The sequence below is a fragment of the Chroicocephalus ridibundus genome, chromosome 6, assembly GCF_963924245.1.
Source record: "Chroicocephalus ridibundus chromosome 6, bChrRid1.1, whole genome shotgun sequence".
Lineage (NCBI taxonomy): Eukaryota > Metazoa > Chordata > Aves > Charadriiformes > Laridae > Chroicocephalus > Chroicocephalus ridibundus.
Genome location: NC_086289.1, coordinates 22,826,531 through 22,853,213, shown reverse-complemented (window position 1 = coordinate 22,853,213; position 26,683 = coordinate 22,826,531). Strand labels below are relative to the sequence as shown.

The following is a 26,683-nucleotide window of genomic DNA, read 5'->3' as shown; positions in this document are numbered from 1 at the left end:
CCTTCTCTCTCCCTCGCCACACATCAGGCTACAGCACCCACACTGAGTAAAAGCCTTATTTCCATATGGGAAGGCCATCTTTCCGTACAGATGTTTCTGTATTCACGCAATGGAGGCGTGGATGTCTTCACGCTGCTGCAGGGGTGGCACGCACATAGCTGGTGCGTGCGTTTTTGTGCCCTGCTTTTTGCAGCAGCAGCGCTGGCATAGCCTGTGCCGCCGTGTTCTTTTGTAATCTGCTTATTTCTTTAGGACTAGATCATCCCTAGATCGTCTAATCTTGACCCTTAATAACACACCGCCGTTGGTAGCCACCCACACTCCTGCTCTCAGCAGACCCTCCGGACGGCTGCCCAGCCCCACGCAGCGGGCAGCGTGCCCACCCCTCCAGCCAGCCCTCAGCAGCAGGCATGGGTCGTAGCTGAGTCCAAGGGAGGTGTTTCCTTTGCTCTTCCACCTTAGCCCACAGCCCGTCGCTCCTCTACAGCAGCACAGGATGCCGTGATCCCAGCCGGCCAGCCGGGTGAAGAACGTCACTGTGCCTGCCCTGCGCGCTGCTTCTTTCATGTACCAACCAGGAGAGCTGCTCCACAAAGTACAAGACCTTTCCCGCTGCTCTGCCCGGCAGAGACTGAAGCAAATGGATCTCGACAGGCTGCCTGCGTGGCTGCTGTTTGAGCCGCGCTCACGAACCAAATGGGCTGGTCCCAGCGCCTGCCTGGGCACCGGGCAGCCACAGTGGAGAGGAACCTGGGGAAAACATTTGGACTTTGGCAGGGAGGGAGGCTTCATCTCTGTAGAAGCTTGTGCCAGGACAGCTTGCCCAAATCTCACAGCCACCGCGTGACTGCTGAATGCTTCACTTCACTGCATTATCTGCTGATAAATGGGTAAAAAATAACAAATAAATGAAGCACTTTGGAGCTATAGAGATACACTTTAACCCACCAATACTTTGTTTATGCTCATAGGAAAAATTATCTACAGGTACGTGAAGAATAAATCTCTGTGAAACAACACTGGGAATGCTGTAGATCCCCCAGGCAATACCTGTGCTGAGAACGGTTTCAGGTAAGTGCCCTTTCCTAATTTCGACGCGCAGACACTTGACAGCTGTGTTGGAGGACGTGGAGATGGGAGGTGATGAAAATGAGCCTGAAATTCACGGAAACGAGATGCTTTGTTCAGAAGAAGTTGGGATAGGCAGCGGAAAGCAGCTTGGCTGAGAGGAAACAGGCAGGTCTCTCTTCCTCGCAAATCTCTTCCTCATCCATTTAATAGTTCTCACGCAGTACAGTGACCCAGCTGTAAGCACCAGTTTAGCTAGCACTCAAGAGCACCACAAACAGGACGACGCAGAAGATGAAGGTAGGGCAGGCAAAAAATCTCTGTAGGCCACTAGCCTGAAGCTGACCCCAGCAAGCTAAAATCTTCCTGGGATATCCATCAGGAGAATCCTCTCCTCCTAACAATTTTGAGCCTGGAGACTGGGACAGACATAGCGGCAGTGTAGGAGTAGCCCTGGCTGTAGAAAGCTCTCTAGAGCTTCTGTGGAAAGAAAAGTAAGTATTAAGCACCACCACAAAGAAGTGCTGGAAAGAGGCGTAGAAAACGCCCGGCACATTGTGGGAGTGCCTCTGACGAGATCGCAGTGTCTGGTCAAAACAATCCTCCACAGAAGGTGAACAGTATTTGCCGACAGCAGGGACATCCACACCAAGCTTCCCGGGGATGAGGGGTGCTGGCAGCACAGTGGGCAGGAGAGGCATTTTGCAGTGCCACCTTCTGAATCAAGGTCCAAAAAGAGAAGGCTCAGGCAGTAAGCCTTCTACACAACGATGGCAGTTTTGCTTCAAGCTTGTGCTTTAGTTTAGAAAAAAAGAGAAAAAGCTACAACACTGGCAGCCTTTTCTTTGACTATCCCCAATATGTGCTTCCAATTCACTTAAAACCAAAGCTCCTGGTGAAGATGGAGAGGAGGGCATTTCAGCCTGGCCTTCCTGGACTTTCACGTGAACGGAGAGGACAGAGCAGTCCTGCCTACTCTTAGCATCTGCAAACAGAAGTGAGTACTCGGAAAACCCTGGAATACTACTGTGACATGAAAAGGTCTGTGTTTTCCCACAGGGACGGGTCTGAGTGACTAGTCTGATGTGTTTTCCTCCCTTGTAAACCCCCAGTGTGTCTGCCAGGGCGGTGGGAATATCTGGAATATAATGATTTTATTCTGACAAAAATGAGAAAGCTTGAAAGTATTCCCAGTTCCAGGGCTCTTGCCCAAAGTGTCTCAAACTGTGAGGTAGAGCTAGGAAGTAAGCCCTCGTCCCCAGGATCAACGGCACTTTACAGGGAAGGTGGCAAGGCAATGAACTCAGGCAGCAGAGAGACCTCCTGTAGCCATGTAAACTCCCATGAACTCCGCTTTCACCCAGAGCGACATGAACTCCCATGAACTGCCCTGGCAACATCTGAGCCGATGCAGAGGAGTTCATGTCAGCCGATAAGCAACTAGCCCAAACTTGTTGGCAATTCAATTTTTCCACCAAAGTATCAAGTACAGGTCTTTAAGAAGTGAAATGACATTTTAAAAGAACAGCTAGCAAATTATTGCACCAATGCAAGAGAGCAAGGATGACGTAAGAACTTACGGGGAAGCTGCAGAAACTTTTGCAAAACTTCGCTAGCTCCTCTGAGTGAAGGGGAGACTCACGCTAACACGCTGCGGCACAGCAAACCCAGCACACTCCAACCAAGCACCTGGTTCACCCAGGCCCCTCACTGATTCCCACCAAGTCCCACGTCCCCTGTCCTCGCAACACCTTCCGCTCAGTGGGATGAGTCCTGTCTGCCTGCAGAAGCGTCGCAGCTTAGGAAAGACAGAGGGATATGGCCAGACTGAGCGAGCTGAGCACAGGCAGTGCCACAGCCCTGAGGGTCCTTTCTACCCGCCGTTGCCACTGCTGTTGGGACCTCGCAGGTACACAGCCCCAGAGTGGGCAGGAAGCCTCCAGCTCTTTTTGAAGCCCTTGCAACACACCAGACATGCTCTGCAGTCTCCCAGAGCACTTCTGGCCCTTCCAGGGGAGCAGTTCCTCATGTTGGAGTCAGACAACAACTAAACAGGGAACTCGTACGTGCCAGCTTCTAGCAGTAGCTTGGGTGCACTGCTTGGGTCATTGCAAGTGCAAGGAGTAGTGGCCAGGTTGCACTGACCTATACCCAGCCTCTCACAAGCGCACCTCTGGCTCAGCTTGGGAAGCCATTGCCCAGAGACCCTCTCAAGAGACCCATCTCAAGATTTCTCTCTTCTCTACCTGCTTCTCTCACCCTTTCCTCTAGGAGACCTCAAAGAGGTCAGAGTCCCAAGGTCTAGTCCCCTTTTCTTATGTCTTTTTCTTATCTCTCCCGGCAAATCCTTTCTCATCTATTGTGACGTCTGGAGACCTTTCTGCCCTTGCCAGACGGATATTTTATACTTTCCCCTCCTGTGAGGCCAGACATCTCTAGGGAGAGAGACCGAGGCAATTGCTGTGCATTGAGGAGAACACGTCAGTATGTTCTTTGGCACATCACACGCAGTGCGAACTCCACTGATAATGTCAGGAAGACTTCAGGAACAAGCAAGGATGGCTCACCCCACTGAGAGCTTGTACGATTAATACCAAAGAACAGAAAATGCAAACAGCACTGAAGTACTTCGAAGATACTCTCGTGACAGTGAATTTCCAGGAGCGCCTGAGTCGAAGAGTGTGCCCCTAGTGTGATCTCTTTAATAATAAACTTTAGATGAAACAAAACAAGTTTTAGGAACACATTGTAAATTTCTTAACCTCAGTTGGCCTCTGCAATTGTTTGAGATAAGGTGTGTCTTTGATGGCCAATTAACACTGAGAGAAGTCCTAGTTTCATAACACAGGGCAGTCAAACAAATGATTGACTACTAATATTGACTGACTCAGCCACGTGATCCAAAACCTGCTGTTGAGGTAACATAGCTAGCATAGCTAACATAGCCCTTCGGTATATAGACTCGGGCTCCGGCAGCCAGAGTCACTCCCTCCTGAGCCACAGAAGCAAATGGAGCTCCTGGGAGCAGCCACTGTTGTCCTCCTGGTTTGCATTGCTTGCCTGCTCTCCATCACAGCATGGAGAGGGAGGTCTGGAAAGGGGAAGATGCCTCCGGGACCGGCTCCCCTTCCCATCCTAGGTAACTTGCTGCAGGTGAAACCAAAGGACTTGGCCACAACCCTCCAGAAGGTGAGGCCTCTTTCTTCTTCTCTCTTACTTTCTTCTGTGGGCAAGAAGTGTGTGGGACCTGTGCGTGGGGACAGTCTGTGACCATAGCTTGATAAGCAGCTATCCCAGAGGAGCAGAAAAGCCACGAGGATCTCAGCTGCTCCCCCGCACTGCTGTTGTCATTGTTGCACAGGGCCTGATAGCTGGGAACCCTCTCCACACCTATATTTGTCAGGAGAGGACAAAAACTTGACGTTGCTGCTCTGTGAGGCTGCACTGCCTGCCGTGGGATGCAGCAGCAAGGCCACTTTTCAACTCCTCCTGCCGCTCTGCTCCATGGCCATCTTCTGTCTTGCATTTTGACAGCTCAGTGAAGAGTATGGACCAGTGTTCACAGTGCACCTGGGCTCTGACCCAGTGGTGGTGCTGCACGGACATGATGTGGTGAAAGAAGCCTTGGTTGATCGCGCGGACGAGTTTGCTGCCAGAGGACACATGCCAATAGGAGACAGGGCGAACAACGGATTAGGTATGTTTGCTGAGTGAGCTCCTTCTGAGGAGAAGGGAAGGGCTGAGCGTTCATTTGGCAGATCAGGGCTGGAATGTACCATGCAGGAGGGAGGACTGTGGGGAGTGGGTGGGTCCTACCTGGAGAAGGGAAGGCAGAGTGGGCTGTAATTGCTGCCTTTCATCACCCAAAGCGGGTAGTAGAGAAATGGAGTCAGATTGATCTTAGTGATGTGCAGTGAAAGGGCAAGCGGCAACAGCCCCCAGCTGCAGCAAGGGGAATTATGTGCAGATACGAGCGATGAATTGTTCACAAGGAGGTTGGGCATGTGGTGGAGAAGGCCAAAAGCAGGCAGGTGGACTACAGTACCTCCATAGAGTGTCTCCAAACCACAGTACTCTATGACACTACCGTGACAGTGCTCTCCCAGGGACAGGATTCGCTCTCACTGTGAGCCTCTGTTCATCTCACACCCAGCACACCCAAGCCAGGTCTTTGCTCTTCCTTCTTCCTCTGCAGGGATTATTTTTAGCAACAACCAGGAGTGGTTACAAGTCCGTCGGTTTGCTCTCAGCACTCTGCGCAACTTTGGAATGGGGAAGAGGAGCATTGAAGAGAGGATCCAGGAGGAATCTGAGCACTTGCTAGAAGAGATCAACAAAACAAAGGGTATGCTCCAGTTTCAATATAGCTTATGTTTGCAAGAAAAAGGACTGTATTAAGGGAGACCCATGTCTTTAGCATAGAATAGAATTAGCACGTGCTTTGTCCATGCACCAGCTGCCCCTCGTTACAGAGCAGTAAATAATTCCGTGATCACATACTGTTCTTTTTGGGGACCCTTCTGTGTCGTTCAGAGACTCTGTTCTGGTATTTCCACTAACAACCAGAGCCCAGGTTACCCACAGTAGCCATGAGTAGCCATAGTTGGTTTTCTTTATGGTTTGTAACTTTTCTGAAATCCCAGGAACGCCTTTTGACCCAACCTTCACGCTGAGCTGTGCTGTCTCCAACGTCATATGCTCCATTGTCTTTGGGAGACGATATGACTATAAAGACAAGAAGTTCCTGGCCCTGATGAATAACATGAACAACATCTTTGAGATGATGAACTCCTACTGGGGACAGGTACAATCCAGTAGGCATTTTAGTGTGTCAACATTCTCCTAGGGGAGCAGGGAGCCTTCCTCCCAGTGAAGTCCCATCTCAGTTTTCTAAGTAGGACCCCGTCAGTGCTCTGCTGCACAGGAGGGAATTCATTCAAGAGCAAGACGCACCCTCACCAATGGAGAGCTGAGGGTGCTTCCCCCTAGTCCTGACACCCTTCTTCTCCGCCTAAGGTTCCTACCACTAAGCAAGCCCCTACTGCCCTGTCAGACTGCCCAGCCTCACAGCCCTTCTGCTTGTCTCAGTTGAGAGGGTTGTGAACTTCCTAGGCTTTTTGGTAATATCAAAGGATGGGGCAATGGTCACGCTAGGGACCCTCCTGTTTCTTTCTTTCCAGCTCTACCAGATGTTCTCAAATATCCTGGATTACTTGCCTGGCCCACACAACAAAATATTCACAGAATTTGATGCTCTAAAAGCCTTTGTGGCAGAGGAGGTGAAGATACACCAAGCCACCCTAGATCCCAGCTCCCCTCAGGATTTCATTGATTGCTTCCTCACCAAAATGCAGGAGGTAAGGAGACAGCGTACAGCCCCAGCTCATCCCCAACACACCTACACTGAGCCCCTTCCCTCTCCTAAGTAACACAGACATTGGGATGATCCCTTCCCAGGCAGCTAGGCTGTGCAGTGGGAAGGCACCAGCAATACCCCAGATATTGCCTGTGCTAGAGCTTATAGCTCTGGGTCTGCACACTCACCAGCCCCTACCTGCACCTGCTTGGACAGCAAGACCTTCATCTGCTCTCACTGAAACACAGGGATGTGTGCAGTCTGGTCTTGCAGTTCTTCCACTGGAAAGCAGTTAGCACAGCAAGGGCAGACATGCAGCTACGTACCATTTGGTGCACAGCTTGAAAGAAGGCCACACTGGCGTTGAGCTTACTGCACAAAGAGAGCATTGCAATGTCCCAGGTGGCTGCTGCAGCTTAGCAGAGAAATGCAAGAGCTCTGGGTGAGAAAGAAGGCCTGGGATGACACAAGAAAGGGTCACTTTTCTCAGCCCAGCCAGAGAAACAGCCCAGCCTTTTTCCTAGGAGAAAGAGCACCCCAATTCCAGTTTCCACATGAAGAACCTGATAACCAGCGCCTTCGACTTGTTCATTGCTGGGACTGAGACAACTAGCACGACTGTAAGATATGGGCTTCTGCTTCTTCTCAAATACCCGAAGATACAAGGTACCAGTCTGTGACCTCTTCCTCTCTAGCTGTTCCCCTGGGCTGGGCACGCGTCTAGCACCACATCCTTCTCCCAACTTTCCTCCTCTCTCTCGCACATTTTACCCAAATGGGCAAAGTCCTTGCACTGTCATTCCCCAGGGTAGGCATTAGAGATCCCTCAGCTTCACTGGCATCATCATCAGCTGCACTCCCTTCACAGCCAAGGACTTGACTGTGTGTCTTTACCGCCCAGTACTCCTATTTAGTCAAGTCACTGGGAGGACATTCTTTGCATGGGCCGCAGTGGAACTGTGTTCTCGTCGACACCAAAACCAACATCAGTGCTCCTGTCACCTGTGATGTGTGATTTGTGGGCTGCTTAGGGCAACCTGTTTAGGTAGGTTTGGTTTTATTTACCCATTTTATGGTTTGTGCTTCTCATGACAGAGAAAGTTCAAGAAGAGATTGACCGGGTAGTAGGACGATCACGAAAACCTTGCGTGGCTGACCGGACCCAGATGCCCTACACAGATGCCGTGGTCCATGAAATCCAGCGCTTCATCTCCCTCGTCCCCCTGAGTGTCCCTCGCGCTGTGACCAAAGACCTCTGCTTCAGAGAGTATGTCATTCCCAAGGTTAGTGGGCAAGGTCCCTCAAGTTCGGCAGCACTTTTGCTCTTAGGCTGGCAGTTACAAGCCAGAAGCTAGAAGTGCAGTGGCCTGACCTAGTATCACCCAGCCCTTCAGGAAGGTGTTATCCTCAGGCTCCTGTAGCTCACTTGCAGCCCCTTGCTGCCACTCCGTGGGCCAAGACTGGAACAGTAGCTCTGCCCAACACCTTTGCTCACTTGCTCCGCAGCTTTATCCATCTGCAGAAACACGGTGGGTTCACAAAAAAACCAGAGCAGTGACTCCTCACACAAAAGGCAGCAAAGCCATGGAACTGCTCACCACCCTCCAGGAGAGCCTGTGCGCATGCCTGGAAGCAAAGTCAGTTGGTGGTTATTGAGCACAGAAAACCCCAGAGCCACAAAGTGCTGAAGACTACGTTTGCAATCAAGGGAACGAGCAAAACCTCTTTGCCTGTTTTTACACACTTCTTGAGGCAGTCACTGCTGGCCATTGCCAGAGGCAGGCTGATGGGCTACAGCAACCCATGGCCTGGCCTGTCGCAGCAGCGCTCGTTGCTCTTCTGGCTGCCTGCGTACAGCAGGGGAACAGCAGCACACAGGCTGTTGGCCTTTTAATTTTCAGCTGTCTGTGTAAAATCAAAAGGCAGGACCCAGGGACCTGCTCAGCTTCTAGCAGATGGCTCTTGTGTCATCACTGTCGGATTACTTCTCTCACACCCCCACCAATGGCTGGTCAGGAAGAGGGAAGGAAGAGGACTGTGGCAGAAGAAATTTGTCAGGAGACGGGAAAGCAACCTTTTGCTTTTCGGGGCTCACAGAAAAGAAGGAACGTCTACAAGTTCATTAGGGTGAAACACTGAGAAAGAGGAAGAATTAGGTGGGGTGTCCCCAGACGACTAGAGCAAAGTGAGGATAAATGGTCTGAAAGTGAGAGGGAGCATTCAGGAAGATCAGCCAACAATTGTCCCTGCTGTCCCATCTAGCAGGCTCTCCCTAAAGCTGCCTGCCCAAAGGCAAGGTCCCCAAAAGGAAACCAAAGGCACTAGTAGGACTGTGCTGGGATGCTCAGTCTTAACTTGGCAGGCAGTCGGATTAAGTGACCTAACTCACCTCCCCTTCATATTCTGCTCTTCTCCTTGTGTTACCTCAGGGCACCACAATCTTTCCTGTCCTCACTTCTGTCCTCCACGACAGTAAAGAGTTTCCAAACCCAAATGAGTTCAACCCTGGACACTTCTTGAACGAGAATGGCACCTTTAGGAAGAGCGAGTTCTTCATGCCCTTCTCAGCAGGTAAAGCACTGGCTTTCTCTCTCTTCCTCTCCCTGTCGCCGTCGCCCTCCTCCTCTGGGGACCATTCTGCCTTTCCCTATAACACACGCTCCCTCTTCCCAGCATGGTCCCACCGGTGCTTCCATAGGGCTCACTGCTCTCTGGATAACCCCTCCCTGCTGCTCCGTTCCCCAGCTGCACCTCCCATCGTGTTCAGGCCTGGAGGCTTCTCAAACCTCCTACTGGGAGTTGCCGATGTAATGATGTGAATGGGATCTATTGACGCTTTCTAAAAAACCTGTCACCTTCCGACACAACCACCAAAGTCATCCTTAACCATCCTCTCTTTCCGTGGTAGTTGCACTTTTCCCAGCACCTCTTAAGTACCTCTCGGGCTACACGCAACCACTCACCTACCAATAGCCCCTACCCTCTGTTTTCTCATCTGTGCTTCATGTGCCCTTACTCTCTCTCACCTTGCCCTCTGTGACGCCCCCTCTATGCTCAAGACTTCTTCTGCTCTTGTTCTTCCTTCGCACACCCAACCAAACTGCCAAGGGTGGGCGTCCATCTTTCTCCAACAAACTATTCTCTTGCAAACGTCCTTAGTAATCCCGACAGTCGTCTCACTGCTGGAGCTGTATCTGGTAAATAAAGCTGCCTAACATACCTGCTTAGTACAAACTCTTGTCTACTTGGCAACACCTGTCGAGCACTATTTGCTGTTTTCACTTCCAGGGAAGCGAATATGCCCCGGAGAGAGCCTGGCACGCATGGAGATATTCCTACTCATGGCCATCATCTTGCAGAACTTTACCTTGAAGCCTGTCGTTGACCCCCAGGAACTCAGCATAACCCCAACACTGAGTGGGACAGCCAACGTACCTCCTGCCTACCAGCTCTGTGCTGTCCCCCGCTAAAAAGCACAGAAACTCTTTGCACGGTATCCTGAGCCTGGCTACTCCTTTTACATCTCCCTTACTAAAACCAATGGCAGAAGCATTGGCGCACCTCCCTAAGGCTTCCAGGAAGACAGCCCAAACACAGGTGCACAGAGTAGGCACCTTCAAAGCCTCCTGGAACTGCTCTACCACATCCCAGGGAGGCCCTGGGTGACATTGCAGCCTGTTGCACTGATGCTCTCTCCGTGGGCTCCTTGAGCGCAATGGCTGCATCAAATAGCTGATTTGCTCACACACACAGCTCCCATGGCTGCCCACGACCTGCTTCTCCTGCAGCATGTGTCCCACCAAGAGCAGCATGCTTTGCAGATGGTTAGCGCTGCACGTGTGTACATTAATGACCCAATAAAGAAAAATCTTTTTATGATTATTTGAGCCATTATTTCCTTTGGGTTGGGGCAGCACCCCATCTGCTGCTCCACTGCAGGGTAGATCTGCAGCACCTGTGCCCAGTGCCCTGTGGGAAGGGCTGTCCCTCCCGGGGCAAGGGTCCTGCTTGCTTGAGCCACTGGACACGGTGCTGCTGCCCGCAGGGAGCCCCTGGGCAGTGGCAGCACACCACCAGCCAGGATGGCTCATGGTGTGGGAGGAGAAGGGGCCCCTGCAGCCTGGGGGCTATCAGCAGCTCTATCGTCTGTTCTTGGGGCTACCGATCCTGCTGTTCACAGCTGGATGTAAGATAGCTGCAGCATCCCTCCTGGAGGAGAACACTCTCCCCTCAGTTCAGAGGCTGAAGCTCCAGCTGCCTTCACCCCCTCGATGGGACCTCTGGCTGGTCCAGGGGGCTCCTCTCATTTCTCAGGCACTCTACGGTCCAGCCTTCCCACAAGCTGGGAGCACCTGCCCTATGGCTCCTCTCTGTCCTTCTCCTGCCATCTCCCCCAGGCCTTCTGTTGTCCTCGAGGACAGCCCTGCCTGTCACTGCGGCCACGCAGGACCCCCACGCGAATCAAGATAGGGCTGCTGAGGAGATCGTTTCTGTGGAGGGTGTCTCCTGCCTGAATCACACTCCCGTCCCACCTCCCAGCTGAAATGCCAAGGTACAGAGGAGAGAACAGTGTGAGTGAGAGGCCAAGCTGGGTAAGGAACAGCTGAGAATGACGGGAAGTTGCCATCACAGGGGGTAAGTTCTGCAGCTGGAGTTGTATTCTCTTCCCACTTTTCTTGGGCATATCACTTCATCTCCCTTATGGTCTGGACTCCTTCTGCTAAATGAAAAGAGTGCATCCCTGTCTTTGCAGGCTGTTGGGAGAAGCTCAGCCACCTGAGCCATGGGGACTGCAAACAACTCTCTGGCTGCTCTTTCCTACCATCAGAATCACTGCGAGGATTTAGATGATATTTATTAAAATGAATGAACTTAAATTTAGGAGGACAGCAAAACCAACTCTCCCAGAGACCTTGGGTATTCCAGGGGAATCTCATTTAGCTTCTGCATCTCAGAGGCGTCATTGCAAACAAGTTCTTCCCCTCTCCAAAGTCTCTTTTGTCCTGTCCTCCGTAGAATTTCATGTACGCACAAAGAGAAAACTCTCTTCTTCATAAACTGCAACCGCGTGACCCCTGGTGTCCAGGAAAAGGATCGTGTCTGTTATCTCTAGTCCCAGCCCCTACTCGGTGCTTTTCCTTCAGTGACAGGGTGGATGGTTTTCATAAATGGATTCCACCACAGGTGGCTCTCCTCTGGGCTTATTTGTCCTCGCGGGCTTTGCTTGTGTTTGGATGTCTGGTTTGCAGCGCTTGTCTTGATCTTCATTTACGTAGGTATTTCTTGTCCCCTGCATCATGGTCATATAAAAGTCCTAGAGGTAAAATACAATTTCTGTGATGGTAGTCACAAAGTACTCGGAGACCTTGTGAGTACTGCAGAGAATACAATATGCAGTATTTTCCACCTCTCTTTGGAAACGTTTGGTGGTATTTTGAGTAAAATATCATATTTGCTCACATTCCAGGTTCATCCCTCCTTCTCCCTCCATTTTTGCCCACGCAGGATGCAGCTTTAATGCCTGTGTACTCTAAAACAATGGCAAACCATTGCTGGCCTCTCATCTAGGATTGCCTCAAATGGACAGAGGTGCAACCAGAAAGAGCAGTCACGTAGGATCCCCAGGCAAGCACGGGGAGAGACCTTACCATGAGCTCTTGTATTAGTTTTGTGTGGCAAGGTGTTGGTAGCAGGGGGGCTATAGGGGTGGCTCCTGTGAGAAGCTGCTAGAAGCTTCCCCTACATCCGATAGAGCCCATGCCAGCTGGCTCCAACATGGACCCACCAGTAGCCAAGGTCGAGCCCATCAGTGACAGCGGTAGCACCTCTGGGATAACATATTTAAGAAGGGGGAAAAAAACAGCCCAGCAACTGCAGCTGGAGAGAGGAGTGAGAATATGTGAGAGAAACAGCTCTGCAGATGCCAAGGTCAGTGAAGAAGGAGGGGAGGAGGTGCTCCAGGCGCTGTAGCAGGGATTCCTCTGCAGCCCGTGGTGAAGACCATGGTGAGGCAGGCTGTCGCCCTTGCAGACCATGGTGGAGCAGATATCCACCTGCAGCCTGTGGAAGACCCGACGCTGGAGCAGGCGGATGCCCAAAGGAGGCTGTGACCCTGTGGGAAAGCCCACGCTAGAGCAGGCGCCTGGCAGGAGCTGTGGCCCCATGGGGAGAGGAGCCCATGCTGGAGCAGGTTTGCTGGCAGGACTTGTGACCATGTGGGGGACCCACACTGCAACGGTCTGTTCCTGAAGGACTGCAGCCCATAAAAGGGACCCATGCTTGGATGGGACCCCGTGCTGGAGCAGGGGAAGAGTGTGAGGAGTCCTCCCTGTGAGGAGAGAGGGGCGACAGAGACAACATGGGATGAACTGACCACAACCCCCATTCCCCATCCCCCTGTGTTGCGCGGGGAGAGTAGGTAGAGAATTTGGGCATGAAGTTAAGCCTGGGAAGAACGGAGGGGTGGGGGGAAGGTGCTTTAAGATTTGGATTTATTTCTCATTATCCTACTCTGATTTGAATGGTAATAAATTTAACTACTTTCCCCAAGGTGAGTCTGTTTTGCCTGTGATGGTAATTGGTGAACGATCTTTACCTCAACCCATGAGTCTTTCATTATACTTTCTCTCCCCTGTCCAGTGCAGAGGGGGAGTGATAGAGCAGCTTTGCTGGGCCCCTGGTGTCCAGCCAGGGTCAACCCACCACAGCTCTGTAGGGCTACCCTTGAAGCCAGTCCTGCATTTAGGAACGCACTCAGCAGCACCGGTACACACCAATACTGCTCTACCAGGGAAGTAAGGAATCCCAGTTCACGGCTCCTCCAGGAGGAGGCACACTTACCTGTGTTACCAAAGTAACAAGGCTTCACCCTGTCCCTAGGGTCATAGCAGCAGCCTCGCTCTTCACAGTCTCCCTGGCTGATAGGCAAGGAGGCACACGGCAGCCGGTCTTGGCTGAGGACAGCAGAACAGACACCACTGCTTGGAGCATCCAGGGCTGGAAGAAACAGCAGGAGTTTGCAGCTAAGGCACAAGGAGCAGCGGGGTAAAGACACAGAGGACACTGCTGGCAGATGTCTTGGTGACTCTGCATGCAAATCGAGGGAAGTTAGGCTCAAGTGAGGGTGAAACACACAGCCTGGAGCTGGCACGGAAGCCGGCTTAGAAGGGACCTGCATTCCCTGGAACAGAGACTCCCCCTGAAGCCACGCACAAGAGACTAGACTGTATGGGATCTGTCAAGATAAAGTATTCCGGATCAACTCTGGTAGTTTGGAAAAATCATTGTACCCAGTCTCCAGCTCAGTCCCTGAACTTGCAGGGATCGATGCAGTCAGAACACGTCTAGGAGACATGAGGAACATTCACCTGCTGACCCTGCAGAGGAGGCACAAGCCCTCAGCAAGTTGGTGGCTCTTCTGTCTGAAACCCTTCTCCAGGGAGTCTCCTGCACAGCAGTAAGTCCCTCTGCCCAGCCCCAGACTGACTAGGAACAGACATCCAAAAGGAAGGGCACTCATCACCACAAGATACAAGCGGGACTTCCTAATGAGCTGTCAGTCTTACCAGGAAGGTCCACAGGGCACCTGAGCAGCTTCTCTTCATGAAGAACCTTTTGTCCAGCATCGTCTGTTCCTTCAAGCCCAACCAGCATGAGGTAATTGCCATCCTAGGGGAGAGCCACACCAGTCAGGGCAGCCAGAGCAGCAGCAGCCACAGTCCCAGCAGAACCCCTAAGGTCACTCACCCATTCAAAGACATAACAGCCAGTATAGGAGACCAATACTTTCCTGGAGCCATCTGGAGTCCCAGATACCAAGAGCCCACACTCAGAGTCATTCTGCAGAACGTGTGCCTCCCCCTCGGTATCTAGGGAAAGAGGAGGCAGCAGCAGAGGTTTCAGCATCCCACGTTGAAGACGGGGTCCGCTACAATCCTACCCTTCTGTCGGAAAAAAGGCCCTAGCCAGTATTAGGGGCTGGGCCAGCAGGGGTGCGTGAGGGAAGAGCCAAGACCCAGCAGCCAAGACCATCTAGATCTAGGCACGGCACGCCACCAAAGCCCGTGACTGCTAGGTCATACAAACAGCCCCCTGGTTACACAAGATGCACTGAAGCCGTTAGACAACACTTCACACCAAAGCTGCCCCTTTCTCCTCATTCCAGGCATACACCTGCACTGTGCCAAAATACAGCAGTAAGAAAGCCTCTTGACACCACCCTCACTTACCCCAAGTAGTCAGCACAAAGGAAGCGTTCCCTTCCCAGCCTGGAGGTAAGGTGAACTGCAGGCTTTCTTGGCCACAAACCAGCAGGGTGGGATCAGAAAAAACACTACCCTGAGCCCCCACAACCCAAACAAGGGGACCAAGAAAGCCCCAGAAGAGCACAGCTCCAAATGCAGCCCTAGACTGCCCTGCAACACCCATCCTGCTCTCTTGCTAAGGACCATAAAGCAGCTGCTCTCAGCCTAGCCTTTTAAATTGCAGAGCCAGCTGGGACCACAAATTCCCAAAGTGTCCAGGTGGACCCAGCCCAGCAGTTTAACACCTTCCATTGCTCTCACCTGGCTCTGAACCCAGCGCAATCTGCTTGCACCCTTTGAAGGTGTGCAAGCAGGAGCTGTGCTTATGTCAAGAGACGAGCCTGCATTCATGTCACTAAGCTGAGAGGAACTCCTCTGTGCAATTTACTGTCCAGCCCCAGGAGGGTCTTCAAACCCTTTTTTCTCACCCCGAGTTCTTCCCGCTGCTGGCCCATGCAGGAGATCCACCAGCTTTTCCCCATGTACCCTACTGCTGCTCTAATTGCTCATTACATGGCATGAGTGCAAGAAGCTGCGTGACAACGCTCTTTTGCTCTTTTAAAGGAGCCGCCGCTTCAAATGCCGGACATGGGGTGCCAACACAGAAGCACAGAAATAGCCCTCCACATGAAATCTGTGGAAAACTGTGGCGCTCGGGCAGGCTTTGCACACCTAAAAGGAGGTGATTCCCCTTAAACGGTCCTGGCTGTGGACTACAGCCCCGTTTGCAGTCCAGGGCTGTTCGGGGCATGGCTGCTAGGTGGCAGGACCATGTGCTCTGTGGGACACCCACCCCCAAAGGCTGGCCAAGTGGGCTGACAGGATGGGCCTGAGACACAGGTAAGGGGAGCCTCTGTAATCCCAGAGAAAGCCTCTGCCTGCCAGCACCCATCGCCTGCCTGTACCTGCAGCGTGTCTCACGTAGAGCCTTCTCTCTCCCTCGCCACACATCAGGCTACAGCACCCACACTGAGTAAAAGCCTTATTTCCATATGGGAAGGCCATCTTTCCGTACAGATGTTTCTGTATTCACGCAATGGAGGCGTGGATGTCTTCACGCTGCTGCAGGGGTGGCACGCACATAGTTGGTGCGTGCGTTTTTGTGCCCTGCTTTTTGCAGCAGCAGCGCTGGCGTAGCCTGTGCCGCCGTGTTCTTTTGTAATCTGCTTATTTCTTTGGGACTAGATCATCCCGAGATCGTCTAATCTTGACCCTTAATAACGCACTGCCGTTGGTAGCCACCCACACTCCTGCTCTCAGCAGACCCTCCGGACGGCTGCCCAGCCCCACGCAGCGGGCAGCGTGCCCACCCCTCCAGCCAGCCCTCAGCAGCAGGCATGGGTCGTAGCTGAGTCCAAGGGAGGTGTTTCCTTTGCTCTTCCACCTTAGCCCACAGCCCGTCGCTCCTCTACAGCAGCACAGGATGCCGTGATCCCAGCCGGCCAGCCGGGTGAAGAACGTCACTGTGCCTGCCCTGCGCGCTGCTTCTTTCATGTACCAACCAGGAGAGCTGTTCCACAAAGTACAAGACCTTTCCCGCTGCTCTGCCCGGCAGAGACTGAAGCAAATGGATCTCGACAGGCTGCCTGCGTGGCTGCTGTTTGAGCCGCGCTCACGAACCAAATGGGCTGGTCCCAGCGCCTGCCTGGGCACCGGGCAGCCACAGTGGAGAGGAACCTGGGGAAAACATTTGGACTTTGGCAGGGAGGGAGGCTTCATCTCTGTAGAAGCTTGTGCCAGGACAGCTTGCCCAAATCTCACAGCCACCGCGTGACTGCTGAATGCTTCACTTCACTGCATTATCTGCTGATAAATGGGTAAAAAATAACAAATAAATGAAGCACTTTGGAGCTATAGAGATAGCTTTCATTACACTTTAACCCACCAATACTTTGTTTATGCTCATAGGAAAAATTATCTACAGGTACGTGAAGAATAACTCTCTGTGAAACAACACTGGGAACGCTGTAGATCCCCCAGGCAATACCTGTGCTGAGAACGGTTTCAGGTAAGTGCCCTTTCCTAATTTCGACGCGCAGACACTTGACAGCTGTGTTGGAGGACGTGGAGATGGGAGGTGACGAAAATGAGCCTGAAATTCACGGAAACGAGATGCTTTGTTCAGAAGAAGTTGGGATAGGCAGCGGAAAGCAGCTTGGCTGAGAGGAAACAGGCAGGTCTCTCTTCCTCGCAAATCTCTTCCTCATCCATTTAATAGTTCTCACGCAGTACAGTGACCCAGCTGTAAGCACCAGTTTAGCTAGCACTCAAGACCACCACAAACAGGACGACGCAGAAGATGAAGGTAGGGCAGGCAAAAAATCTCCGTAGGCCACTAGCCTGAAGCTGACCCCAGCAAGCTAAAATCTTCCTGGGATATCCATCAGGAGAATCCTCTCCTCCTAACAATTTTGAGCCTGGAGACTGGGACAGACATAGCGGCAGTGTAGGAGTAGCCCTGGCTGTAGAAAGCTCTCTAGAGCTTCTGTGGAAAGAAAAGTAAGTATTAAGCACCACCACAAAGAAGTGCTGGAAAGAGGCGTAGAAAACGCCCTGCGCATTGTGGGAGTGCCTCTGACGAGATCGCAGTGTCTGGCTTGTACTGTGCACCATATGTGGCACAAACTGGCAGTGCATGGAGGAGAGGCTCGGTCAAAACAATCCTCCACAGAAGGTGAACAGTATTTGCCGACAGCAGGGACATCCACACCAAGCTTCCCGGGGATGAGGGGTGCTGGCAGCACAGTGGGCAGGAGAGGCATTTTGCAGTGCCACCTTCTGAATCAAGGTCCAAAAAGAGAAGGCTCAGGCAGTAAGCCTTCTACACAACGATGGCAGTTTTGCTTCAAGCTTGTGCTTTAGTTTAGAAAAAAAGAGAAAAAGCTACAACACTGGCAGCCTTTTCTTTGACTATCCCCAATAGGTGCCTCCAATTCACTTAAAACCAAAGCTCCTGGTGAAGATGGAGAGGAGGGCATTTCAGCCTGGCCTTCCTGGACTTTCACGTGAACGGAGAGGACAGAGCAGTCCTGCCTACTCTTAGCATCTGCAAACAGAAGTGAGTACTCGGAAAACCCTGGAATACTACTGTGACATGAAAAGGTCTGTGTTTTCCCACAGGGACGGGTCTGAGTGACTAGTCTGATGTGTTTTCCTCCCTTGTAAACCCCCAGTGTGTCTGCCAGGGCGCTGGGAATATCTGGAATATAATGATTTTATTCTGACAAAAATGAGAAAGCTTGAAAGTATTCCCAGTTCCAGGGCTCTTGCCCAAAGTGTGTCTCAAACTGTGAGGTAGAGCTAGGAAGTAAGCCCTCGTCCCCAGGATCAACGGCACTTTACAGGGAAGGTGGCAAGGCAATGAACTCAGGCAGCAGAGAGACCTCCTGTAGCCGTGTAAACTCCCATGAACTCCGCTTTCACCCAGAGCGACATGAACTCCCATGAACTGCCCTGGCAACATCTGAGCCGATGCAGAGGAGTTCATGTCAGCCGATAAGCAACTAGCCCAAACTTGTTGGCAATTCAGTTTTTCCACCAAAGTATCAAGTACAGGTCTTTAAGAAGTGAAATGACATTTTAAACGAACTACAGGTTTTAAGAAGTGAAATGACATTTTAAAAGAACAGCTAGCAAATTATTGCACCAATGCAAGAGAGCAAGGATGACGTAAGAACTTACGGGGAAGCTGCAGAAACTTTTGCAAAACTTCGCTAGCTCCTCTGAGTGAAGGGGAGACTCACGCTAACACGCTGCGGCACAGCAAACCCAGCACACTGCAACCAAGCACCTGGTTCACCCAGGCCCCTCGCTGATTCCCACCAAGTCCCACGTCCCCTGTCCTCGCAACACCTTCCGCTCAGTGGGATGAGTCCTGTCTGCCTGCAGAAGCGTCGCAGCTCAGGAAAGACAGAGGGATATGGCCAGACTGAGCGAGCTGAGCACAGGCAGTGCCACAGCCCTGAGGGTCCTTTCTACCCGCCGTTGCCACTGCTGTTGGGACCTCGCAGGTACACAGCCCCAGAGTGGGCAGGAAGCCTCCCCAGCTCTTTTTGAAGCCCTTGCAACACACCAGACATGCTCTGCAGTCTCCCAGAGCACCTCTGGCCCTTCCAGGGGAGCAGTTCCTCATGTTGGAGTCAGACAACAACTAAACAGGGAACTCGTACGTGCCAGCTTCTAGCAGTAGCTTGGGTGCACTGCTTGGGTCATTGCAAGTGCAAGGAGTAGTGGCCAGGTTGCACTGACCTATACCCAGCCTCTCACAAGCGCACCTCTGGCTCAGCTTGGGAAGCCATTGCCCAGAGACCCTCTCAAGAGACCCATCTCAAGATTTCTCTCTTCTCTACCTGCTTCTCTCACCCTTTCCTCTAGGAGACCTCAAAGAGGTCAGAGTCCCAAGGTCTAGTCCCCTTTTCTTATGTCTTTTTCTTATCTCTCCCGGCAAATCCTTTCTCATCTATTGTGACGTCTGGAGACCTTTCTGCCCTTGCCAGACGGATATTTTATACTTTCCCCTCCTGTGAGGCCAGACATCTCTAGGGAGAGAGACCGAGGCAATTGCTGTGCATTGAGGAGAACACGTCAGTATGTTCTTTGGCACATCACACGCAGTGCGAACTCCACTGATAATGTCAGGAAGACTTCAGGAACAAGCAAGGATGGCTCACCCCACTGAGAGCTTGTACGATTAATACCAAAGAACAGAAAATGCAAACAGCACTGAAGTACTTCGAAGATACTCTCGTGACAGTGAATTTCCAGGAGCGCCTGAGTCGAAGAGTGTGCCCCTAGTGTGATCTCTTTAATAATAAACTTTAGATGAAACAAAACAAGTTTTAGGAACACATTGTAAATTTCTTAACCTCAGTTGGCCTCTGCAATTGTTTGAGATAAGGTGTGTCTTTGATGGCCAATTAACACTGAGAGAAGTCCTAGTTTCATAACACAGGGCAGTCAAACAAATGATTGACTACTAATATTGACTGACTCAGCCACGTGATCCAAAACCTGCTGTTGAGGTAACATAGCTAGCATAGCTAACATAGCCCTTCGGTATATAGACTCGGGCTCCGGCAGCCAGAGTCACTCCCTCCTGAGCCACAGAAGCAAATGGAGCTCCTGGGAGCAGCCACTGTTGTCCTCCTGGTTTGCATTGCTTGCCTGCTCTCCATCACAGCATGGAGAGGGAGGTCTGGAAAGGGGAAGATGCCTCCGGGACCGGCTCCCCTTCCCATCCTAGGTAACTTGCTGCAGGTGAAACCAAAGGACTTGGCCACAACCCTCCAGAAGGTGAGGCCACTTTCTTCTTCTCTCTTACTTTCTTCTGTGGGCGAGAAGTGTGTGGGACCTGTGCGTGGGGACAGTCTGTGACCATAGCTTGATAAGCAGCTATCCCAGAGGAGCAGAAAAGCCATGAGGATCTCAGCTGCTCCCCCGCACTGCTGTTGTCATTGTTGCACAGGGCCTGATAGCTGGGAACCCTCTCCACACCTATATTTGTCAGGAGAGGACGAAAACTTGACGTTGCTGCTCTGTGAGGCTGCACTGCCTGCCGTGGGATGCAGCAGCAAGGCCACTTTTCAACTCCTCCTGCCGCTCTGCTCCATGGCCATCTTCTGTCTTGCATTTTGACAGCTCAGTGAAGAGTATGGACCAGTGTTCACAGTGCACCTGGGCTCTGACCCAGTGGTGGTGCTGCACGGACATGATGTGGTGAAAGAAGCCTTGGTTGATCGCGCGGACGAGTTTGCTGCCAGAGGACACATGCCAATAGGAGACAGGGCGAACAACGGATTAGGTATGTTTGCTGAGTGAGCTCCTTCTGAGGAGAAGGGAAGGGCTGAGCGTTCATTTGGCAGATCAGGGCTGGAATGTACCACGCAGGAGGGAGGACTGTGGGGAGTGGGTGGGTCCTACCTGGAGAAGGGAAGGCAGAGTGGGCTGTAATTGCTGCCTTTCATCACCCAAAGCGGGTAGTAGAGAAATGGAGTCAGATTGATCTTAGTGATGTGCAGTGAAAGGGCAAGCGGCAACAGCCCCCAGCTGCAGCAAGGGGAATTATGTGCAGATACGAGCGATGAATTGTTCACAAGGAGGTTGGGCATGTGGTGGAGAAGGCCAAAAGCAGGCAGGTGGACTACAGTACCTCCATAGAGCGTCTCCAAACCACAGTACTCTATGACACTACCGTGACAGTGCTCTCCCAGGGACAGGATTCGCTCTCACTGTGAGCCTCTGTTCATCTCACACCCAGCACACCCAAGCCAGGTCTTTGCTCTTCCTTCTTCCTCTGCAGGGATTATTTTTAGCAACAACCAGGAGTGGTTACAAGTCCGTCGGTTTGCTCTCAGCACTCTGCGCAACTTTGGAATGGGGAAGAGGAGCATTGAAGAGAGGATCCAGGAGGAATCTGAGCACTTGCTAGAAGAGATCAACAAAACAAAGGGTATGCTACAGTTTCAATATAGCTTATGTTTGCAAGAAAAAGGACTGTATTAAGGGAGACCCATGTCTTTAGCATAGAATAGAATTAGCACGTGCTTTGTCCATGCACCAGCTGCCCCTCGTTACAGAGCAGTAAATAATTCCGTGATCACATACTGTTCTTTTTGGGGACCCTTCTGTGTCGTTCAGAGACTCTGTTCTGGTATTTCCACTAACAACCAGAGCCCAGGTTACCCACAGTAGCCATGAGTAGCCATAGTTGGTTTTCTTTATGGTTTGTAACTTTTCTGAAATCCCAGGAACGCCTTTTGACCCAACCTTCACGCTGAGCTGTGCTGTCTCCAACGTCATATGCTCCATTGTCTTTGGGAGACGATATGACTATAAAGACAAGAAGTTCCTGGCCCTGATGAATAACATGAACAACATCTTTGAGATGATGAACTCCTACTGGGGACAGGTACAATCCAGTAGGCATTTTAGTGTGTCAACATTCTCCTAGGGGAGCAAGGAGCCTTCCTCCCAGTGAAGTCCCATCTCAGTTTTCTAAGTAGGACCCCGTCAGTGCTCTGCTGCACAGGAGGGAATTCATTCAAGAGCAAGACGCACCCTCACCAATGGAGAGCTGAGGGTGCTTCCCCCTAGTCCTGACACCCTTCTTCTCCGCCTAAGGTTCCTACCACTAAGCAAGCCCCTACTGCCCTGTCAGACTGCCCAGCCTCACTGCCCTTCTGCTTGTCTCAGTTGAGAGGGTTGTGAACTTCCTAGGCTTTTTGGTAATATCAAAGGATGGGGCAATGGTCATGCTAGGGACCCTCCTGTTTCTTTCTTTCCAGCTCTACCAGATGTTCTCAAATATCCTGGATTACTTGCCTGGCCCACACAACAAAATATTCACAGAATTTGATGCTCTAAAAGCCTTTGTGGCAGAGGAGGTGAAGATACACCAAGCCACCCTAGATCCCAGCTCCCCTCAGGATTTCATTGATTGCTTCCTCACCAAAATGCAGGAGGTAAGGAGACAGCGTACAGCCCCAGCTCATCCCCAACACACCTACGCTGAGCCCCTTCCCTCTCCTAAGTAACACAGACATTGGGATGATCCCTTCCCAGGCAGCTAGGCTGTGCAGTGGGAAGGCACCAGCAATACCCCAGATATTGCCTGTGCTAGAGCTTATAGCTCTGGGTCTGCACACTCACCAGCCCCTACCTGCACCTGCTTGGACAGCAAGACCTTCATCTGCTCTCACTGAAACACAGGGATGTGTGCAGTCTGGTCTTGCAGTTCTTCCACTGGAAAGCAGTTAGCACAGCAAGGGCAGACATGCAGCTACGTACCATTTGGTGCACAGCTTGAAAGAAGGCCGCGCTGGCGTTGAGCTTACTGCACAAAGAGAGCATTGCAATGTCCCAGGTGGCTGCTGCAGCTTAGCAGAGAAATGCAAGAGCTCTGGGTGAGAAAGAAGGCCTGGGATGACACAAGAAAGGGCAACTTTTCTCACCCCAGCCAGAGAAACAGACCAGCCTTTTCCCTAGGAGAAAGAGCACCCCAATTCCAGTTTCCACATGAAGAACCTGATAACCAGCGCCTTCGACTTGTTCATTGGCGGGACTGAGACAACTAGCACGACTGTAAGATATGGGCTTCTGCTTCTTCTCAAATACCCGAAGATACAAGGTACCAGTCTGTGACCTCTTCCTCTCTAGCTGTTCCCCTGGGCTGGGCACGATTCTAGCACCACATCCTTCTCCCAACTTTCCTCCTCTCTCTCGCACATTTTACCCAAATGGGCAAAGTCCTTGCACTGTCATTCCCCAGGGCAGGCATTAGAGATCCCTCAGCTTCACTGGCATCATCATCAGCTGCACTCCCCTCACAGCCAAGGACTTGACTGTGTGTCTTTACCGCCCAGTACTCCTATTTAGTCAAGTCACTGGGAGGACATTCTTTGCATGGGCCGCAGTGGAACTGTGTTCTCGTCGACACCCAAACCAACATCAGTGCTCCTGTCACCTGTGATGTGTGATTTGTGGGCTGCTTAGGGCAACCTGTTTAGGTAGGTTTGGTTTTATTTACCCATTTTATGGTTTGTGCTTCTCATGACAGAGAAAGTTCAAGAAGAGATTGACCGGGTAGTAGGACGATCACGAAAACCTTGCGTGGCTGACCGGACCCAGATGCCCTACACAGATGCGGTGGTCCATGAAATCCAGCGCTTCATCTCCCTCGTCCCCCTGAGTGTCCCTCGCGCTGTGACCAAAGACCTCTGCTTCAGAGAGTATGTCATTCCCAAGGTTAGTGGGCAAGGTCCCTCAAGTTCGGCAGCACTTTTGCTCTTAGGCTGGCAGTTACAAGCCAGAAGCTAGAAGTGCAGTGGCCTGACCTAGTATCACCCAGCCCTTCAGGAAGGTGTTATCCTCAGGCTCCTGTAGCTCACTTGCAGCCCCTTGCTGCCACTCCGTGGGCCAAGACTGGAACAGTAGCTCTGCCCAACACCTTTGCTCACTTGCTCCGCAGCTTTATCCATCTGCAGAAACACGGTGGGTTCACAAAAAAACCAGAGCAGTGACTCCTCACACAAAAGGCAGCAAAGCCATGGAACTGCTCACCACCCTCCAGGAGAGCCTGTGCGCATGCCTGGAAGCAAAGTCAGTTGGTGGTTATTGAGCACAGAAAACCCCAGAGCCACAAAGTGCTGAAGACTACGTTTGCAATCAAGGGAACGAGCAAAACCTCTTTGCCTGTTTTTACACACTTCTTGAGGCAGTCACTGCTGGCCATTGCCAGAGGCAGGCTGATGGGCTACAGCAACCCATGGCCTGGCCTGTCGCAGCAGCGCTCGTTGCTCTTCTGGCTGCCTGCGTACAGCAGGGGAACAGCAGCACACAGGCTGTTGGCCTTTTAATTTTCAGCTGTCTGTGTAAAATCAAAAGGCAGGACCCAGGGACCTGCTCAGCTTCTAGCAGATGGCTCTTGTGTCATCACTGTCGGATTACTTCTCTCACACCCCCACCAATGGCTGGTCAGGAAGAGGGAAGGAAGAGGACTGTGGCAGAAGAAATTTGTCAGGAGACGGGAAAGCAACCTTTTGCTTTTCGGGGCTCACAGAAAAGAAGGAACGTCTACAAGTTCATTAGGGTGAAACACTGAGAAAGAGGAAGAATTAGGTGGGGTGTCCCCAGACGACTAGAGCAAAGTGAGGATAAATGGTCTGAAAGTGAGAGGGAGCATTCAGGAAGATCAGCCAACATTTGTCCCTGCTGTCCCATCTAGCAGGCTCTCCCTAAAGCTGCCTGCCCAAAGGCAAGGTCCCCAAAAGGAAACCAAAGGCACTAGTAGGACTGTGCTGGGATGCTCAGTCTTAACTTGGCAGGCAGTCGGATTAAGTGACCTAACTCACCTCCCCTTCATATTCTGCTCTTCTCCTTGTGTTATCTCAGGGCACCACAATCTTTCCTGTCCTCACTTCTGTCCTCCACGACAGTAAAGAGTTTCCAAACCCAAATGAGTTCAACCCTGGACACTTCTTGAACGAGAACGGCACCTTTAGGAAGAGCGAGTTCTTCATGCCCTTCTCAGCAGGTAAAGCACTGGCTTTCTCTCTCTTCCTCTCCCTGTCGCCGTCGTCCTCCTCCTCCTCTGGGGACCATTCTGCCTTTCCCTATAACACACGCTCCCTCTTCCCAGCGTGGTCCCACCGGTGCTTCCATAGGGCTCACTGCTCTCTGGATAACCCCTCCCTGCTGCTCCGTTCCCCAGCTGCACCTCCCATCGTGTTCAGGCCTGGAGGCTTCTCAAACCTCCTACTGGGAGTTGCCGACGTAATGATGTGAATGGGATCTATTGACGCTTTCTAAAAAACCTGTCACCTTCCGACACAACCACCAAAGTCATCCTTAACCATCCTCTCTTTCCGTGGTAGTTGCACTTTTCCCAGCACCTCTTAAGTACCTCTCGGGCTACACGCAACCACTCACCTACAAATAGCCCCTACCCTCTGTTTTCTCATCTCTGCTTCATGTGCCCTTACTCTCTCTCACCTTGCCCTCTGCGACGCCCCCTCTATGCTCAAGACTTCTTCTGCTCTTGTTCTTCCTTCACACACCCAACCAAACTGCCAAGGGTGGGCGTCCATCTTTCTCCAACAAACTATTCTCTTGCAAACGTCCTTAGTAATCCCGACAGTCGTCTCACTGCTGGAGCTGTATCTGGTAAATAAAGCTGCCTAACATACCTGCTTAGTACAAACTCTTGTCTACTTGGCAACACCTGTCGAGCACTATTTGCTGTTTTCACTTCCAGGGAAGCGAATATGCCCCGGAGAGAGCCTGGCACGCATGGAGATATTCCTACTCATGGCCATCATCTTGCAGAACTTTACCTTGAAGCCTGTCGTTGACCCCCAGGAACTCAGCATAACCCCAACACTGAGTGGGACAGCCAACGTACCTCCTGCCTACCAGCTCTGTGCTGTCCCCCGCTAAAAAGCACAGAAACTCTTTGCACGGTATCCTGAGCCTGGCTACTCCTTTTACATCTCCCTTACTAAAACCAATGGCAGAAGCATTGGCGCACCTCCCTAAGGCTTCCAGGAAGACAGCCCAAACACAGGTGCACAGAGTAGGCACCTTCAAAGCCTCCTGGAACTGCTCTACCACATCCCAGGGAGGCCCTGGGTGACATTGCAGCCTGTTGCACTGATGCTCTCTCCGTGGGCTCCTTGAGCGCAATGGCTGCATCAAATAGCTGATTTGCTCACACACACAGCTCCCATGGCTGCCCACGACCTGCTTCTCCTGCAGCATGTGTCCCACCAAGAGCAGCATGCTTTGCAGATGGTTAGCGCTGCACGTGTGTACATTAATGACCCAATAAAGAAAAATCTTTTTATGATTATTTGAGCCATTATTTCCTTTGGGTTGGGGCAGCACCCCATCTGCTGCTCCACTGCAGGGTAGATCTGCAGCACCTGTGCCCAGTGCCCTGTGGGAAGGGCTGTCCCTCCCGGGGCAAGGGTCCTGCTTGCTTGAGCCACTGGACACGGTGCTGCTGCCCGCAGGGAGCCCCTGGGCAGTGGCAGCACACCACCAGCCAGGATGGCTCATGGTGTGGGAGGAGAAGGGGCCCCTGCAGCCTGGGGGCTATCAGCAGCTCTATCGTCTGTTCTTGGGGCTACCGATCCTGCTGTTCACAGCTGGATGTAAGATAGCTGCAGCATCCCTCCTGGAGGAGAACACTCTCCCCTCAGTTCAGAGGCTGAAGCTCCAGCTGCCTTCACCCCCTCGATGGGACCTCTGGCTGGTCCAGGGGGCTCCTCTCATTTCTCAGGCACTCTACGGTCCAGCCTTCCCACAAGCTGGGAGCACCTGCCCTATGGCTCCTCTCTGTCCTTCTCCTACCATCTCCCCCAGGCCTTCTGTTGTCCTCGAGGACAGCCCTGCCTGTCACTGCGGCCACGCAGGACCCCCACGCGAATCAAGATAGGGCTGCTGAGGAGATCATTTCTGT

The 26,683-nt window shown here is 52.0% G+C and overlaps 4 protein-coding genes across 4 annotated transcripts in view; 2 read left to right on the top strand and 2 right to left on the bottom strand.

Annotated features, from left to right (window-relative positions):
- LOC134517511 (zona pellucida sperm-binding protein 4-like) overlaps nucleotides 1–13,390 on the bottom strand; it is a 32,963-nt gene extending 19,573 nt beyond the window's left edge. Inside the window, exons 1-2 of the mRNA XM_063339081.1 lie at nucleotides 13,265–13,390; nucleotides 11,337–11,738 (exon numbers count right to left, since the gene is read on the bottom strand). The gene's annotated coding sequence lies outside the window, so the exon portion shown is untranslated. The remainder of the gene's footprint in view (nucleotides 1–11,336; nucleotides 11,739–13,264) is intronic.
- LOC134517577 (cytochrome P450 2C9-like) lies at nucleotides 4,032–10,303 on the top strand. Its single transcript, XM_063339219.1, has 9 exons — nucleotides 4,032–4,257; nucleotides 4,603–4,765; nucleotides 5,264–5,413; nucleotides 5,712–5,872; nucleotides 6,249–6,425; nucleotides 6,949–7,090; nucleotides 7,520–7,707; nucleotides 8,854–8,995; nucleotides 9,713–10,303. Exons 1-9 carry the CDS (start codon nucleotides 4,078–4,080, stop codon nucleotides 9,892–9,894), a joined length of 1,485 nt encoding a protein of 494 aa, XP_063195289.1. The 5' UTR covers nucleotides 4,032–4,077; the 3' UTR covers nucleotides 9,895–10,303.
- Nucleotides 13,391–13,392: 2 nt separating the features above from the next.
- Nucleotides 13,393–26,683, bottom strand: part of TLL2 (tolloid like 2) — a 126,472-nt gene continuing 113,181 nt past the window's right edge. The window contains exons 26-28 of the transcript XR_010071649.1: nucleotides 14,171–14,292; nucleotides 13,990–14,092; nucleotides 13,393–13,420 (exon numbers count right to left, since the gene is read on the bottom strand). The gene's annotated coding sequence lies outside the window, so the exon portion shown is untranslated. The remainder of the gene's footprint in view (nucleotides 13,421–13,989; nucleotides 14,093–14,170; nucleotides 14,293–26,683) is intronic.
- LOC134517569 (cytochrome P450 2C9-like) lies at nucleotides 19,799–26,068 on the top strand. The gene is made up of 9 exons (XM_063339198.1): nucleotides 19,799–20,019; nucleotides 20,365–20,527; nucleotides 21,026–21,175; nucleotides 21,474–21,634; nucleotides 22,011–22,187; nucleotides 22,711–22,852; nucleotides 23,282–23,469; nucleotides 24,616–24,757; nucleotides 25,478–26,068. The coding sequence occupies exons 1-9, from the start codon at nucleotides 19,840–19,842 to the stop codon at nucleotides 25,657–25,659; spliced, it is 1,485 nt and encodes a 494-aa protein (XP_063195268.1). The 5' UTR covers nucleotides 19,799–19,839; the 3' UTR covers nucleotides 25,660–26,068.

Coding starts and splice junctions, on each gene's coding strand:
- LOC134517569 (XM_063339198.1), top strand. CDS start 19,840: ATGGAGCTCCTGGGAGCAGCCACTGTTGTCCTCCTGGTTTGCATTGCT. Junction 20,528..21,025: donor CAGGGCGAACAACGGATTAG/GTATGTTTGCTG, acceptor CTTCCTCTGCAG/GGATTATTTTTAGCAACAAC. Junction 22,188..22,710: donor TCCTCACCAAAATGCAGGAG/GTAAGGAGACAG, acceptor CCTTTTCCCTAG/GAGAAAGAGCACCCCAATTC.
- LOC134517577 (XM_063339219.1), top strand. CDS start 4,078: ATGGAGCTCCTGGGAGCAGCCACTGTTGTCCTCCTGGTTTGCATTGCT. Junction 5,873..6,248: donor TGAACTCCTACTGGGGACAG/GTACAATCCAGT, acceptor CTTTCTTTCCAG/CTCTACCAGATGTTCTCAAA. Junction 6,426..6,948: donor TCCTCACCAAAATGCAGGAG/GTAAGGAGACAG, acceptor CCTTTTTCCTAG/GAGAAAGAGCACCCCAATTC.